Genomic DNA, 18,598 nt, shown 5'->3' on the forward strand with positions numbered 1-18,598 from the left:
ATTTGCACGTGTGGAAGAGCACAGAACAAAGGTGCAGAGTGTACATGTTAAAGAGTGTGCTAATCACTTTTGTTTCAAAAGCAAATTTTTTACTAATTTCTCTGAGGATGCTGCAGCTTTTCCCGAGTGCTCAGATGCAGCAGAATCTAGCCACTGTGCTGCAGATAAAAGCCCACTGGCTTCCAGACATACAGCTGTTTTTACCAAGCATCGAGGACTGTCAGTTCTGGCTCAGACCATGCTCTGGTTAGCCTGATGGTAGTATTAACTAAAACCAGACACCATGGGAAGATCAAGAGCAGGACAAGCACAGAGGACACTTCCCCCAATACTCTTCCAGCCTCCCACTGCTTTCAACTGTTTTCTAGTTGTATCTGTGTGACTGGCCACGTGTACACACATACACACACACGTGTTTGCGTGTGTACATGCCTACTGGGAGGCACCCTCAGCCTTGCTACCGGCTGGACCTGGGGAGACGGAGCTGCAGGCAGCTTCACCTCTGCCAGGCTGCCAGCTTTAGCAGCTCCAACCAACACTTCTCTCCTACTGCAAGCAGCAGGTAATTTTTGTTAAAGAACAAGGTTAAAACACAGTCTTGGTGTGGCAGTTAATTTTTTTCACTAGCTATACTGTACCCTGTTCCTGAATACCTTATCAGCAGAAATGCAGGCTTATTTTATTTTCTGGAGTAGCTGGATCTCTGCAACTCTGCTGCTCTGGTTACTGAAGAAAGGGATGAGAATATATGCAGCCTCTTCTAAACAGCGCGTTCAAATCCATCCCTGGATTACACCTCTATCAGCCAAAGGATGTCAGTGTAAGGTAATCAGTTTACCAGTCAGCCTCTGCAGTAGCAAATTAAGAAAGGAGAAAGGGAAAGTTGATCTATAACATAATAACAAGCTGAGCTGATAATTCAATACTTCAGATTATACAGGTGAATAAGATTTACCAGGTGCTGCTGCTAGGAAACATGTTAGCATTGTGTGGAGCTTGTATGGGGAAAATAAATATTTCTGAAGTGCTGTCCTTCCCTGAGCAGCAACAACAAAATAGTTTGTGTTTTTTCATCACATATAGAGCAGGATGAGCCTATCTACATACTGTAAAGCAAACTCTTACATATTATTTTCTAGAGTAATCAACAGCTGTGACAAATCTTTGCAAAAAAGCAGGCTGGCTGTTGTTTGTCTTTATTCTTTTACATGCTTGGTAGCTGCTGTCAGGGCATTTTTGTTGGTGAAAATTGTGAAGAGTTAACAAGGGACTTCTGTGAACAGATGACAAAGAAGTTTGCGTGAGTAATTTCACAAGGTAGCCGAGCTTAAAAATAACTGGAAGATTCCTGATTAAGTATAGAGACAGATGGTTTAAAAAAAAAAAACAACACCTTTTTCCCTACTTTAAGCAGCTCTTCCAAGAGATACAGAAACTGTATTACTGTAGGGCCACAAAGGCCCTAGGAATCAAGAAGCTTCAGAATCTAGTGCACTCGCTTGCTACTATTAATACCTTGAAGTAGCCTGTGCTTTTAAAATCCTCTTCAGAGTAATTTTTAAACAAACATCACTCAGGATCCAGTGTTCTTTCACAAAAGTTTAATGTTTGTTTTTAAAATAACACTGTTTAATCAAGAGAAAGGAAGCATCAACACAGTTTTCTTGGATGCTGGCAAAAGAACGTACATTACAGACAGACCCATAAACAGCACGTTTAACCATTAAGACTACAAAAAAGCCTCACTGATGAATCATATTAATAATAATGAAAAGAATGTGCCCTCATACCAAAGAGAAGAGAAAGACATACCATTCCAGTCATGCAAATCTGTACCCACCTTCTCAGAACAGGATTCCAGAAGTCCAGCAGTTCCAGAGAACATTTTCTTAGTTCCTGTGGAAATTAACCAAAAGCCAGCAAAGGGAACGGGCTTGTTACAGCAACCTCAGTGCTCATCTCAAAATCATGCTTGCTGAGCATCTGCTGGGTTTGACTGTTACATTCCCAAACCTGAAGCACTTTTGTTTTCCTGTCTGCATCAAAAGCTTCCAATACCAAGAGCTTTTGATGTAGTCTAGAAGAAATCTGGGGAGCCTAATACAGAACAAAACCAGCTGCTGTTGAACATTGCACTAGGAGAAGAGATCAGGAAGAACTGGGATAACGAAAAGCTGTGTATTTTATGCCTTGGTCTAGGTTGCTAACCTTACAAGAAGGTGAGTACTGATGTGAGGATCATCCCTACCATTTCTTTAACAGACAGCTGTTACAGGGCTTTTCATATTCTTCACAGCCACCATCACTCCTAGACTGTTATTTTGTTTCTACATTCTTCTAAAATTCGTGAACAAATTACCCAGGGTGGTATCCCAAGGGATTCGTCCTAATTTCAGTGTTGCTTAGGTTCTGGCTAAAGCTCCCCCACAAAAGCAATTTCTCAAAGAAAAATTATATTTTATGAAGAATTGAAAACATTACCTTGTGTATGTGCTTTCCTGTCTGTAAACTGAAGATTCTTCAGTCAGCCTACTGGACAAGGGAACACCGTTTCCCTCAAAGCAGCTCTGACACAGGTTTTACTTCCTGCAGGTATTCAACTGTTCTCCGCCACCAGCCTGAGCAACTCCAATGGCTCTGCTCTCTGCATCCCCAGCTGCTGTGCAGCTTCACAGGAATTATTCCAGCAGTTGGACTCGTTTTACCAGAGCCTCAAACTGCTAACGTACGGGAATCAGCCTTCTCACTGCAAGCAACAAGACAGCCCAAGAAAAAGTGGAGGTGGTATTGCAAAACAAAACCCAGAAACTGATACTAGATATGAAGCCTTGCTTTTCTGCTCATTCTGCAGCTGTGTTATTTTTTGTTCAAGTCAGGAATACATCCACATTGGCTGAAAATAGCTAACAGAAAGGATGGTCTAGCAACCGTAACCTGCATATCTCTGTCCTTCATGCGAGACAGAGGCAGAGGAGTCAAATAAGATCAGTTTTATGGCTGCTCTGCAGTCCCACAGTGGTGGCACATAGGGTGTCTGCACTTAACTTTGTGCAGCAGGCGGGAGAGGACTGAATTCTGTCTCAGGGAATGATTTTGCTCCCTTCGCCTTTTTGTAATGCTCTTAGAGTAATAAAACAACAGTATCACATCAAGTGCCACATAAAAACCTGACTCTTGCGATTTCTCTTGCCCTCTGCACTAAAGAAATAGTTTTATCATGCGTTGGGATGCACTAGTTCGGTGGACAGGGGTGGGTTTGTTTTTTTAAAGAGACTTCTGCAATCATTGCTTACTTCCACTTGCTATTTCTGAAAACCGTTTGGAGTTTACCAGGTTAAAAAAATAATCTGTCTTTGCCCACTTTCCTACTCTCTGTTTCCATGGGCAAAATTTTAGATCTTTGTGCAGCTTCCCTTAGTGAAGAATTAGACATTTATTTCCACCTTTATCAAGAATTTAAGAAATGGCAGAGACCTTGTATCTTAATCTAGTACTTGTACTTCTTACCACCAAGACACAAATCCATTTGAAAAAAATAATAACAGAATGCTTGTTGATATATTTCTTCCCTGTTCACATGCCATGTAAAAGTCTAAAAAACCCCAAAGAAACAATCCCCCCAAAAGTCTATCTGCTGCTTAAAACTTAGTCAACTAAGACAAGAGTCCAGCCCACTAGGAGCAAGATGTAGCTGCCCAAGAGACTACCCCAGGAAAAAAAAATGTGTTTTCTCTAAAACATGACTTTTGCTTTTAAAGTTTTCTGACAACTGTAAACATTTGAAGGCTGCTCCTCCTTTCTAAACTGGAAGTATCGAAACACCTGGACGTACAACAGGCTAACAGAACGCCAGCAGCTTTTCCACGGCTCTTCTTCCACTGCCTCCGAGTAAAGCTTGGTTTTGCAACAAACTTCATCCAGGAGAAAGGCCTTTCTGACAGCTTCCATCACAGCAAACTAAAGGCTGCAGCATCAAGTGAAGGCATAGAGTTAACACGTTGTCCTTTGAATTTACCAGGTCCTCTGAATTTACCATCCAAACTAGGCTTATTCCCTCCCTATCAGCAGCTTTCTAAAAATCAGGAGAAAGGTAACTTCTTACGCCTTATGCAGCTTTTAGAGAACTACACCGGGAAGGAGAGGTAATGCTGTATTGCACCATTCAAACACACAAGTAAATCCCCTCTATTAACTCACCCCTCCTCCTGAGGATCTGGAGTCAGGAGTCCAAGGCCAGCCTAGAACTTAAGGCTTCCCAGTCAGTGCACTATGCTACAGCTCTGCCAGCACAAGGGACCAGGACAGTGGATAAATCATTTACCGCATGCCTCTGGAAACCACAGCAAAACAAAAAAAGAAAACAAAAAAAAAAGAAAAAAGAAAAAAATATATAAATAAAAATACATGCCATTTCATGAAATTGCAAGACAGTGTTAAAGCCTCCGTCTGCCAGTCTGCCTAGATGTCATCTACCCCATCTGCTCTGTTCTTGTCCATTCCAGCGGTTCCAGGAGTACCTTTTACTCCTACCCTCATTAAAGACAAAATTAATCTTTCTTCCAGTGTGGAAGAGAGCCCTCAAGGATAGAAGAACAATTATTTGACAAAAAGGCATGAAGAGAAATGCTATTTAATTTCTACCATAGGAAGGTTCAGCTTCTGGAAGGCTGAAGACAAATATGGGGCAGTAATCCTCAGTTTCTCATTTGCAGAACTCTTGCTTTCCCTTGGTGCTAGCGGCTCTCTATTCGTGGCCAGCCAGGTTCTGCACTGAACACCACCATTACTTGTAGAAGCAACTGTAGGAGAGCAGATGACAAGGATACTGGATTTATCTCAATGTCCTTTCACCAAAAATAAAATTAATCAGGAGTATGTCCCACACAGGTAACGCAACATCGAATACGTTGTCTGAAGAAGACGATTGTCCGAATGATTCTGTTTGCCGTTGCATGCACCGAGACCTTCATGAAAACCAATCTGCAAAAGGAAACTAACCAGAAAGCATCTGTATTCCATAACCGCACATCCAAAATGCAGAACTGTACAAAAATTCAGCCTCCCCTTTAGTATCCCCCTTCCCTGCACTGATATCCCTCCACACAAGGCAGGCAAGAAAATCAGTTCCCTTCTTCCTCTGGGGATTTACAAGGGACCAGGCACTTCATTAAAGAAACTGGAGACAAAATGGGGGGCGAGGGGGAACTTAGCTGTCAAATGTAAACAAATAAACTCAGATATATAATAAAAAAAAAAATTTACAAAAGAAAATTGAGAAACAACTACAAAGGACTTTATAAACCAGGATTTAAGCAATCTCTACCATGTTAAAGGTACCAAAACATGTCGAACCTTTCTTTCTTTGGTTTTGACAGCCAATGGTTATTTGAAGAAAGTAGGGCAATGATACTAACAAAGACTTCTTATATTCAATGCAGTAACTGCTCAACATCATAAAAACAGCTCAAAGAGCCTTTCTCAAAATCCTCTTCCCTTCTTAATTACCTTTTTTGTTGGTGACTTGACCATTTGTACTAGATTTCCAAATTCAGCTTAGATAGTTCTTACATTTCTAATATGAAAACCATCATAATGACTCTGAAAAATATTTCATACCTTCTTCACACACAGTCACGGAAGCAGAAGAAAAATGGTGATTTTTTTCCCCTCTGGAGGTCCACGTGCTGGTAGCGATTACAGAAATGTGAACTCTGCTTGGGTTCTGCCCCTGACCCCCCTGCCTTGAGCTTTACATAGGGCTCAGGACTTACACTGATGATGTTGACAATAGTTCTTCCATTGACTTCAGCTGGGAATAAATCAGTTTTTACTAAGCAGGCTAACGGTTGAATGTCTTCATCATCTACAGTTTCTCAATTTTATCAGCTACTGCAGGAGTTAGAAACTAGCTGAAATAAAATACTTTCCTTGAGTTAAAAAGAAATGAAAATCAAGAAGAAAGCCTTGTTGACCACCATATGTTTATTTTTTAAACAATTTACAAATAAAAATGTTATATTTATCCAAGCAAACACATTTAATACTTTAATCTTTAACAAGCTATACAAATGAGAACCATCACACTAGAGCTTTTGATAGCTCAAGGACCATTGAGGGTAGGCATGCATGTGTCTGTATCACATGAAGCGAGTCCAATTCCTTACACCAGGATTCTGATCTTCTGCTTCTTCAGAGCTGGTCAGCTGCTAAATGATTTAACACAAACAGTTACTAGATCACAATACAATGAAAAAAACCCTATTTCAAATCATGTAAGTGACCTCAATATGTCTGGTCCAGGTGTCAGGCCACAGAGCCTTACCGATTAGTCTTCTTCTCCAAAAGCCAGCCGGACAGATTTTCTCCCCTTGCTTAGTGATGTGGCATCCATACATGTGCTTATACAATACAATGAAACAGCTTAAGTACAGATGTAATACAACAGTAATTACAAATCACAGAGACAGAAACAAACAAAAAAATCAACTCTAATCACATCCTTGCATTTCAAACAATGAAAGTAAACAAAACCATGCATTACAGTTTAAAGAAATTTTCAGTTTTAGCTCTTCTGCAAGTCTCCATTTCCTCAAGTTCTAAATTGCTGTTCTTGAGCTTGTCCCAGCAGCTGGGCTACTCATGGTGCTACTGACACAAACAGGGTGAGCTGGAAATCATCCAAGAATGGTCAAAGAATAAAAGCCCCCAAAATAAACAAAGACGCAGGCATTATAAACCAGAGATTCCATTTTAATAGCACAGTGTAGAAAAGAAATTGGCAAAAAAATTCACATGAAAAACATTTTACACAATTACTTATGTACAGAATAAAGTATGTGTCTGGTTTCTGATGATGTAAGTTTCACTTTAGTCAAGTCCTACCACAGGATGCAAAATACACCCAAAACCCTCACCTGGAACAAAAACCCAAACAAAAAACATATACATAATCCCAGCTCTGGCTCCTCAAATATTGAGACTGGCTGGGTTCACTTCAACCCACTGGGCTTTCTGCTAAGCTTTCAGCAATTCCTGAATTTGTTGTAGCTTCCAAACTACTGTCAGCAGCTTCTGTTTGCTCAGTCTTCTTGCTCTGGATGGTGCATACACCCTTGCCTCCTGAGCCACCCTCCTTTCCATGTGTTTTGCTGAGCCCAGGAAGGCAATTTTCCATGCACCCAGAAGCCTGACTTTCTGTGCTGCCTCCATCACAGCTCAGTGACGGCATTTCAGCAAGGCCATCTTTGCTCTCCTCCACTTGCAGAAGGGTCTCAGACATGGGAGAAATGCCCTGCATTTCTAGAACTGGCATAACCACTTCTGTGGTGTCGCTATTTGAGGACTGCAATCTAAGCTGCGGCATAGCTGTTTGAGAAATCCGTGTGCAAAATTTATCTCCCTGACTACCAGAAGTCAATGGAGCAAAATCAGTAATCTCTGTTTCATCCACTGCTTTTTCAATGCCCAGCTTCCTAAGTTTACTGGAGTCCAGCCTAATGGATGCAATAGTTTCTAGTTTTGAGACTTCTTCCATATTCTCATTTAAAAGTCCTGCTGTAAGGATGCTGAAGCATTCATGTTTTACCTTAGTATCTCCCAAACTGAAATCAGTGCTTTTGAACTCGAGCTCTGCTTTCTGGGAGGGAGTCTCATTGTGTTTCATATCTTCTGATGTCAAAGAAGCCTTCCTGTTACCCATACGAACATTTGCAGAGAGACTTTCAGATTGCTCAGCGTTCAGTCCTGAGTGAGTGGTATTCAGATGAAAGTCATCGGCTGCTGAGGTTCTTACAACCTCATGCTTTGTTTCTGGAGAGTGGTCAGCTTCTTCTGAAAGATGCTCCCTACGGAAATCTGCTGATAAAGCAACTACTGACTCATGGACAAGATCAGAGTGAGCCCTAGAAAAGCCTCCAGTCCCTACTTCTTCTGCATCTCTCTTGACAAATACATTATCCAATGTTGCATCAGATCCAGTGTGTCCTAATGATTTTTTTTCAACCTCAACTACTAATTCTACACTGGATCTAAGTTCAACAATGTTTGCAGAGCAGGTGTTGACTAAGCATGCAACTTTCTGCCTTTGGGGTTGGTTATCTAATACAGCATGGCCTGAAGGTTCAGGTCGAACCTTTTCTTGAGCTTCTAATATGCTACTTCTAGATTCTGTGTTGGCGAGACATGCGTCTGGCCATACCTCTGTCAATTCTGAAGCACTAACTTCATTAGAACCAGTTTTTATTTCTACATTTAGATTATTTGATAGATCCCAATCACTTTCAGAAGAAGAACGAGTTGTGATGACCTGTTCTTCTCCATTACTAGTTCTGGAAGTGTCCCATTCACCAGGACTTCTTGTCAATTCTGAAATCTTATTTTGGGTTTCTGAAATTTGGGAAGCTTTGCCAAGGACTCCTGGATAAGAAGATACTTCCAAAGCTACACTTTTCATTTTTACATCCTTTAAGGAGGCATCAATAGAACTCTGCTCTGTCATTACTGCTATTAAAGCTTTTTCTTTTGAAGTGCTTTGAGAATCACAGAGTGAGTCTAGACTATCAGTTTCCAAGTGAGTTCTGCAGTTATCACTTAACTTTTCCTCTACCAAATGAGAATTTCCTGAATTTTTAATTTCATTCTGTGTTTCAGGTAACAAAGTCTTTGGGTGTAAGCTAAGCTCAGGCTTTACCACTTTTACTTCCCATTCTTTCATCTCTGCATCTTTCTCCAAGGTACTAGAAACATTTGTGCTAGTAACCGTGCTTTTATTTGCATCTTCCTGTCCAACTTTCTCTTGGACCTCTGTTTTCTGTAGATCACAGAATTTCTGACTGCCTACTTGCTCTCTGCCTCCTGTATCCACAAGTCCAATTTCTGCAGGCACCTGGATACCAGAAGCAGCTTTTGTTTCTGGCAATTCTGTGACTGACATTTCCGATAGCTCAGGCTGAAGTGGATTCTTGTTCATTTCAGCCTGATTCTCACCAAGAACCCAACTCCCTGTTACTTGATTATTACACCATGAGGAATCCTCTTTCAATTTAGTCTGAACATCTGTTGAAAGAGGAGCCTGAAATTTTTGACCTAAGTCTTTCTGGATACCATTTTCAGTATCAGGGCTCATCTCAGTATGAAGTATTAAAGTCTCCTGAATATCAGTTTTCTCCAGTTCTGAGCTTCTCTCAGCTGAGTGGACTTGGTTAACTTCAGAAACCGTATTCTGAGAATCATCTTTCAAGGAGGATGAGCTATTATTTGTTCTAGGGTTTGCAGGTAAGTCTGCAGGTTTTGTTAGGTTAGAGTTTTCTCCGTTTGGAAGGACAGAACTTGCAAGCTTATTGTCAGCCGAACCCTTTCCACCACTACTGTAGAAAATACCATAGAGGTCTTTAGCATTGGCTGTGGCCAAGCAAGAGTTTCGTTTCTCCACTTTTTTCGCCTGTTCACTGAAAACAGTTGAAGGTGGTGGTGGTGGAGGGGGTCTCACAGGCATTGCCAGAATTGTCTGTTCACTTTCAGACACACCTGGAGCTACTTCATCTGCAGGGATGACAGCTGCCTGCTGGACTGCTCGTGGAGGAGGGCGTGGAGGTGGTGTATCAGAAGTCTGAGAAGATTCCCTTTTCTCTGCTGTTTTCAAATCTTCCTCTGCCCCTTTTAAAATTACTTCTTCTCCTCCAAAAGCTTTTGAGATGATATCCGGAGGCAGCAGAATATCTGCATTGGTTTCTTTTACCACAGGCAGTGGTTTGGTGGTAGCTCCAGAGGATTTTATGGATAAAAAGGTGTTCAAAGGTGCTGGTTTGCTAACTGTTGCTGTAGTAGACTTCCTGAAAATCATAGTGGGGACTGGTAGATTGGGTAGAATTTTTGCTGGTGTTGATGTGGATAAAACTGGTGTCCATGGGCTAGTGTGTGGAATTACAGTTTTCCCAGACAGCTTGATTTCAATGGGCTTGACATGAGGTTTCCCGGGCTGACTCTTGTTCTCCTCTTTGTTTCCTTCTGTACTCTCCTCCTTTGGAATAGCTCCTCCTGAGATTTTATCCTCTCTCTCAGTCTTTTTCCAGCTGAATTTCCCAAAGGAAGTCTGGCTTGGTGATTCCTTTTTAGATTCCTCTTTCTTTTCTTCTTTTTTATCCTCATTTTCTTCCTTCTTCAGCTTAAGCTTGATACCCAGTTTTCGCCCAGAGGAATCTACTTTGCCTTCAGTTTCACTAGTCCCTTCTCCAAGCTCCGGGATGCTCTTTGCTTCCTCTTTCTTTATTATTTTTGGTTTCTTCTCATCTTTCTCTTCTTTCTGTTTCTCAACTAGTTTCCGTTTCAGCTCACTCTGCCGCCTGCGTTCTGTTTCCAGAACTACAGCCAATCCAGCTTGGCGGTCTAGATTTCTTCTCTCTTCATAGAGTGGGTTTTCATCTATGTATTTCTGTGGAAATAAATGGCACAATTTTAGCCACTGTTTCCATGAAAAATAAATAAATAAATTCAGCTCTGTAACAGTTTTGACTTGTTCAGTAAGTGCCATCTCAACACTAAGAGAGCAGAGAATTCCCTCCTACCAAGAAACTGAGATGCTGCAAACTCCACATTCTGTAATTTAATGTGAATTGAGTGGTGGCTTGCAGCAGTGCTTGCACTTTACAGAAGAACTTGAAAATCAACACTGGGACTTAAACATCGTTTCAACCTCATGCAGACGAAAGATTAGTCTACATAGTGGGAAGTTCTGCTTGTTTCGTTCAGTAGAACATAGTGAAGATAACCAAATAAATATACTCTGAGGAGTCAAATGTCATTCTTCAAGAAAGGAAGACAGAACAAGTAGAAGCTAACACAAAGAATGACTCACTCCTGGTACACCAGTTACCAACCTTGTATTTCTCATTGTGGGGATGACTTTTCACATGCTGCTCTGCTGAGATTTGATCTCCAAAAAATTCATGACAGAGCTGGCAATAATATCCAGTGATGGGAATCAGAAACTCAGAGCCTGAAAAGGCCGAAGAAAATGATCAGAGAAACAAAACTTAATAAATGCCACGCTCTTAACAAAGCCAGATAAACATATAAAAGAACAACAGCAAAACCTCCAGCAATGTTCCTTTTGGAACAGTTAATGCTGCTCTCCTTACGCTTACAGTATGGGAAACACCACTATCAGGAGCAAACATGTGAAGTGAAGAAGCTTGATTACTATGACTCAAAAAATTATTTTAGTGCTCTCCATCATATTAAGGCTATCCCCTATTCAAGTAGGTTAACATTTCCTGTGGTCTTAGTCTATTTTCCATCTTTGTGGTACAATCTGCTCAAATACTAAACACCTGCTTTATAAAAAGAACACAAATATTTTCACTGAAGTTCAGCAAGACTGCATCCTTGTGCCTACAGAAACAGCTGCAGTTACCTAACATGCTGCAGATCCTCCTTTAGCAGGCAGGACTGGAAGTACGTAACATTAATAAATTGAGATTGATCACTGGCAGGCCTATTTAGACATTCAAATTTTAAATCTTATATTAATTTTCAAATCACTTGCAGCCCATTCCATATGGCTTTCTCAGATTCTTTGTATCCACACTCTACCAAGTACTCATCACTGATTTTTCAGGGACACCTCTACTATAAATACATTGAACGGAAGAGTCTGTTGCAAGACTGTGTACAATATCGGACAAGATCTGCCCAAACACAGCAAGCTCTTGTGGTCATGTTCTGAATTCTAATATGTTAGCGAAAATCACTTCAGAACTACACTGGAGAAAGAAAAAGTCACCTGGTATTAAAAATAAAAAACTAAATTCTAAGAAGAGAAGGAACCATGCCATATTTTTCTACATTCTTGCTTCATGACCTTTTCCACAACAACAACCAGGAAATTAAATGGTGCGTCTTTTACCTAGTAATACAGTAACTATATGTGTTCCTATAACAATGTGAAGTTTTGAAATTCGTTTCTCTGAGCAACTGAAACCTGCTGGAGGGCACAGGGAGATGATACTCAAGTTAAAAAAATTAACGTACCTTTGGCAGGAACAGTTATCTTATCAATGCGTTTTATGGAGTCTTGTTTGGTCTCACTCTGGGTCTTCGAAGCCCAAGGTCTGTTGTAAGGATCCAGGGTCTATTTGCACAGTGACAGAGGTATACAAGCTCATATATTACACTAGCAAGGCAAGTACACTTGTCTTTTTCCTTTTTAACATCCTTTCAGAACACTGAACATTAAAATCAACGTGCAAATATTTACAGGAACTATGTTTTCCTCTCTTTCCCCTCCCATTTTGAAATTTATAATGAGAAAATAACCTGTGAAAAGGGTAAAATGTAAATGATAGCAACGCACAGGTAAACATAGGAAACACAAATATCAAACGCGGGTTCCCGAGCAAACTGAACACAGGCCCTGTTTACACCAGTCGGAACACACCGGTAGCTGTACAAACTGCTCAAGTCCAACATTAGGGAAAAAGAATTTGAGAAGCAACTTCTTTGGTTCATTATTACTTCAGGTTCTCTTGTAAAATATAGTTCTGTGATGTATGTTTTAGTGTTAGTATTTACAGCAATATGAAATGCACTTAGTGAAGAAAGCCTGAAACATACCTGTCTGTGTTTCTTATTGTGCATGTGTGTGAAAAAGTCAAACATGGTCCCGCAGATGGTATTGCAGTCTTTGCACCAGTGGTTCCCTGCATCATAATATTCATAAATATTGGCCAACTGGAAAGGATGTTTGGAGGACTGTGAAGAGGATTCTGCTGGCTTCGGGCTTCTGCCTCTGGGTTTTTCATTAGTAGCTTTTGATTCCTAAATTGAACAAAAGGAAACACTTCTCTAAGACAAGGCAGAACAGACATAATGTTCTAGAACTCAGAACCTGCCTCTAGCAGAAGACACACACCAAAAAAAAAAAAAATATATCACCTGCTTTTCAGCGCCCAGGCTAATTCCACCGTTTCAGAGAGCTGGTACTGCCGACTAAGATGCTGCGTGGCTGCAGTGAAGAGCTTCCAATAAGGCTCCCAGATGTAATGTCTGGATGGTTGTAGGTAATCAAGGAACCAAATGAACAAATTCCCTATGGCATGCACCCTTCCCACTTTAAGGGTTTCACATAAAGATCTGAATAGTTCCAATTTACCATACTAGCCAAATAGTGCCTAGAAGACCTGAAATGGTTCCCCTAGAAGCATTTAGAAACTACCGTAAAAGTAGCTTATATAAAAGCAGAATGAAAAAGCAAGTCAGAAATAGCTGACTAAAAGTATTTCACTCCATCAGCTTTATCAGATTATTTGAGAGCTCCTGAATTCTCCAGAAGACTCGTTGCTTGCAATAATAGAAAGATGGTCTTTTATTACTTACCTAGGTGAAGCATTTTGTGATTTAAGCATGTGATATTTGCACTTACATTGATTTGTACAGAAAGACACCACACAGTGAGTGATACACAGACATTTCAGGACTTTAGCCAAAATTAATGCTACACTAACACTGCAGAGTAGCAAAACAAATAATCCCTGAAACAGATCATGAATGAGCTCTGCTAATTTACATTACAATAGTACTAGATGTATTTTAAATTTTGGGTTACACTTTCAACGGCTGAAAGCCCATTATGTTGTAATTTCTAGTCTGCACACATCCTTTCCAGTCTGGAAAGAACAGCAGGGTAACTTAGCAGATCCGGGTTGGCTGCATGATTTCCAAGTTATTCACTATCAGTGTTGAACAAATTTACTTAAGCAGACTCAAAATTGTTAAATAACATCTGCTTTACTTGAAATTCCTTTTGATAAACATGGATATATTCTCTCCTATTAACACCCCCCCAACACCATACATTATAAATGAAACAACGAAGATACCCAGACCACTCTGCACCCCACAGATACCCATATCCCAACACAGTCTAGTTCTTGGTAGCAGAGTAGTGACCCAGTGAGTATTTGCATATATTCCATCTGTAAGAACATAGTAAAGCTGACATTCTCTTAAACAATGAGAAGATCAACTTATGATCTGCAGGAAGTGCATGTAAGGATGTTAATGACGTCTGAGAAGTGTCACTTTTTATGTTATTTACAGACATACACCCACCCAATAGATCCTATAAACATACTATCTCAAGCAGAACTTTACAAAGACAATGCTTCTCACGTAGCTAGGTGACAGCCAACTCCTATCCCCAGTTTGTACTTAACCCCAGCTCAAAGATGCCTTTATAATTTGCTGCTAGTTAGAGCCCAGAAGGGACAATGTGTCTGTTCAGTACAAGGCTAGCTTCACCTCTGCACTGACTATGTAACTACAAAACACAAACACAGTTTCAGCAGCAAGAGACCACAAGGTAGCTTGCAAACACGCAGAAGGACATCCATTTTTTGCCCTTAGGCTGGCAGTCAACTGATCTCAGTATCAAAAGACCTGCACCATCTCTCTTCTAATTAAAAAAGTTAACAATCAGAATTACAAGGCGAATCTTATAATAGACTAAGGGCAGTGTCCTATGTACTTACAGATAATCTGAAAATATAAAACGTTCCTGGCCACAACTCAGAATTTTCCATATTAAAATAAGGAACTATGAAAAAGGCATCAAGTTATTATGAGTTTGGACAATACAAACAACTAAAGTTGAAATAATGAAAAATATATTCACACATGCCGTATCTCAAGATAAGAAAGCAATATAACTCAGTGCAGTGTAGGACTTAACAGACATTGTTGCCTAGTTTAATGATGTGGTGACTGAAGCAAATGATTTGTAAAAATAAGTGGATACCAGACTTCAGTGATGTTTTGAGAAACAACAAAAAAACCCCCACAAAAGCAAGCCTTAAAATGAAAAAACATCTAATGAGTTCTCTGAACCAGACCAGGATGAAACATAAGGAAAAGTTTACAGGATATACAGATTTGAGTGACCTTGTAGGAAATACCTCTTACCCTACTAACATTTTCCTCTCTGCAAAAAATATACAGTAAGGTCTACACAAAAACCACCTACCATCTCCCATCAGCTATTTCAGTTACACATCTGAATAAACATCTGAAAAGCAAGATCATTAATCTCCTGAATACATGCATAACCTTTCAAATGTTACTCTCATATGCTACTTCCAAAGTAAAAACTATCTTTTGGAATATGATAACCCTGTGTTGATATATCCAGCACTCAGTAGTACAGACCATGTCAGAGAGACCATATTGATGCACACTGACATTTCTTAAGAGATAGCACGTAGCAGGTATGTAATGATCATGTTAAGCTGACAACGATATGTAAATTTTGCGATTTGTTAATACCATCACCCAGTGAGAAGACCAACATGCTCCCAACTTGCAGAGTGCTTTGCTGCTACAAACATCCCTCCTTGACAGGCCATGCCAGAAACGTAGAGAAAAAAAAGTCTGTCCTCCTGGAATGGCATTGAGACCAAACAGCTACGAACACTCATGATACTGTTCAATCCAACCAACACCTCAGTGAAACCAGGATCAAAAACCGTAAGTGGTACTGAACTGCACAAATCCTGAAGGTAATTATAAATACTGATACAGACTCTCACCTGCATGCACCATCAAAACCAGTGTATGAGATGTGATAACACATGACATCAAATGATCCTCTAGTGAATGTTTGGGAGCAGTTGTCTCCCCAGTGCCCCCTCCTCTGAGTGGGAAAATCATTAGCACACAAGCCAGAAGACTTTACCTTGTTGGAGGAAGATGTTTTCTCCAGACTTTTTGTATTTTCTGACTTGCTGTTCTTTTCCGAGGAATCTTTGGTTTCCACAGACGGTTTTCGGGGTTTTTCAAATATGTTAATCCCCAGGATTTGTGCTACTTTGTCAAGCTCAGACTGCTTCTTGTCAGCTGCATCAGATTCTTTATGCAGCTCTGAAATCTCCTTCATAATATTCTCTTGTAGTCTGTTCACCTCAACCAACAACGGATCTTTGTGTCCATCCTTCTCACGACGTTTTTTCCTCAACATCTCTCCTGAGCCAATCAATGAAGTAAAAGAGTTGGAAATGCAACAGGAAAATTGCCTTAAGATCTGTACAACTATTCCGAGAACAGGTAAAATACTAATATAAAATATTACAGCTAAATCTTCACTAGAAATTTATAAAGATAGAACTGACTCTCAGATACAGCATCACTAAATCTGCATGATCCACCTCTACGAGGATTGCCTTAATATATGCCCCTAACAGAGGCACCATAATCCTCAAGAGAATCAATTTAATAATCACTATTTCCCTGTGTGACCACACAAGCAAAAGTAATCACACATTCTAACCAGAAAGTATAATTTTCCAAAGGCAAGGGAAATTAGTGTTTACTTGGACCAAACAAAAGTTTTAAAGTTAGCTCTGTCTAGAGAGGACTTCTTCAAATAAGATTAATGAAAAATTGAAAGGCACAATGACAGGTCTTCAGTTATTATTTCTCACTTCTTCTAAAGAAGTAAGAAAAAGCACAAAATGCAATTCATTTAACTCATCAAGCTGCCAAAGAAGATGCAAACAACTATTTGCTTCAGTGTAACAGCCAAATTTTGACACAATTAATTTTTATATGGTAATTAGGTCACTGCTTTCTCAAGAGTTCTGCATTGCCTGAAGTATGAAAATATTAGTACAGACTATTATTATTTTGGCTAGGACTTGTGACACATTTCAGTGGGGAAAAAAAAAAAACAGGGGGGATGCACTGTACCTTGCTGTTTGCGAAGCCTGTCCAATTCAGTCTTGAGATAGTAAAGCTTCTTCTGCCGTGCTTCTCGTTCATTCTTCAGTTTTTCTCTCTCTTCTATCACCTAAACAGATTGGGAGGGGACTGGATTTTCTTTTCTTCCCAAAACAAGTTAATAGTCTTGCAACAATGACAACAGCAACTGTATCACCAAATATATTTTGCAGGTATAACTGTCTGAAAGTAAGCATCTGGATGAAGTTTACTTCTTGCTCCATAAGGTAAAGCCTGTCATGAGGAGCTCACAAATCTGCTTTTCACTGGTTTGCATTTATTCTCACAGAACGAAACCAGGCAATATGCTAAAGTGAAACCTGAAAAGTTATTTCAATTTCTTTCCCAGCTTCATTTTTCAAAAAACAAATCGCATTTTTTTACCTTCACAATGCTCTTAAAGCTTACTACTGACTCCTCCCTTGAACAAACAACAACTGACCCAAGGCCTTGTCTTCCCTAGAGAATCACTACTATGGCAATGTAAATGTCGGCAGGATCCCTGGATCCCACCTGGAGTAAGCCCTGGAAGGAGTTCTACCAACACAGGCCACGTTTTGAATGGCACAAGTGTTTCAGTTGGTTTTGGGGTTGTTTGGGTTTTTTTTAAATCATCAAAACACCATTCTCTCATTCTGAGGTTTTCTGCCAGCATAGGGCCATCAACTGGAGCAAAAAAGCTTTTATACTCCAAGCCACCCCAGCAAAAAAAGGTGGACTAAGCCCAAGCTAAAGAAGCCCATAGTGCTGACACAGCCCTAGAAGTTCTGCCAAGATGCATAGGTGAACTACCAGGGTATGTCACAGCGGGAGAAAACCACACATCTTCAGCCAACAGAGCTCTTCCAGAAGTCACAAGTTTCATTAACAACAAAATTTCTACTGTGCCAGCTGAACAAATTATCATTCCTGCAAGCAGTGAAAGTTCGCTTATCTGCTGATGTAGCACTTTGGGTAAGCAGTTCTCTTTAAGGCAATTCAAAAAAAAAGCAGAGATGTTATCTCAGACTAAAAATTAGAAGTGACTTTTGAGCTTCTCTTGGATTCAGTGGTCCATCTTTCCATGACTTGATTTGTTCTGAGGAGTGTGATATAACTGTGTAGGCAAAAAGCTTCCAGTTTCTGCCATGTGCTGCTCTTCTACTAGCAGATCACAGAATCATAGAATCACAGAATGGTTTTGGTTGGAAAGATCATCGAGTTCCAACCCCCCTGCCATGAGCAGGGACACCCTCCACTAGCCCAGGTTGCTCAAAGCCTCATCCAGCCTGGCCTTGAGATCTACCAACACAACGTATCATCAGTACAGCAGTACTGAAAGAATGTCTCTAATGCAGATGTGCATATGTAGATGAAAAATTAGATATGGCAATGTACACTCACAGCCCAGAAAGCTAATTGTATCCTGGGCTGCACAAAACCATGGCCAGCAGGTCAAGGGAGGTGCTTCTCAGCCTCTTCTCTGTTCTCATGAGACCCCACCTGGAGTACTGCATCCACCTCTGGGGCTCCCAGCACAAGGAAGATATGGATCTGGTGGGGCCATGAAAATTATTAGAGGGCTGGGATAGCTCTCCTATCAAGAAAGGCTGAGACAGTTGGGGTTGTTCAGCCTGGAGAAGACTCCAGGGAGACCCTGTTGCAGCCTTCCAGCACTTAAAGGGGGGTCTACAGGGAAGATGGACTTTTTATGAGGACATGTAGTGACAGGACAAGGGGTAATGGCTTTAAACTGAAAGAAGGAAGATTTATAACAGATATAAGGAAGAAATTTTTTACTGTGAGGGTAGTGAGGCACTGGAACAGGCTACCCTGAGAAGCTGTGGCTGCCCCA

At 40.4% G+C, this 18,598-nt stretch overlaps 1 protein-coding gene across 1 annotated transcript in view; it reads right to left on the reverse strand.

Moving 5' to 3' along the window:
- Nucleotides 1–6,994: 6,994 nt before the first annotated feature.
- The window catches only part of ZNF318 (zinc finger protein 318), a 15,769-nt gene continuing 4,165 nt past the window's right edge, over nucleotides 6,995–18,598 (reverse strand). The window contains exons 3-8 of the mRNA XM_010082340.1: nucleotides 16,735–16,834; nucleotides 15,725–16,011; nucleotides 12,610–12,813; nucleotides 12,028–12,127; nucleotides 10,875–10,993; nucleotides 6,995–10,429 (exon numbers count right to left, since the gene is read on the reverse strand). Of these exons, the coding sequence (XP_010080642.1) occupies nucleotides 6,995–10,429; nucleotides 10,875–10,993; nucleotides 12,028–12,127; nucleotides 12,610–12,813; nucleotides 15,725–16,011; nucleotides 16,735–16,834 (4,245 nt within the window). The remainder of the gene's footprint in view (nucleotides 10,430–10,874; nucleotides 10,994–12,027; nucleotides 12,128–12,609; nucleotides 12,814–15,724; nucleotides 16,012–16,734; nucleotides 16,835–18,598) is intronic.

The sequence above is a fragment of the Pterocles gutturalis genome, unplaced genomic scaffold (genome assembly GCF_000699245.1).
Source record: "Pterocles gutturalis isolate BGI_N339 unplaced genomic scaffold, ASM69924v1 scaffold25014, whole genome shotgun sequence".
NCBI classification, from domain to species: Eukaryota; Metazoa; Chordata; class Aves; order Pterocliformes; family Pteroclidae; genus Pterocles; species Pterocles gutturalis.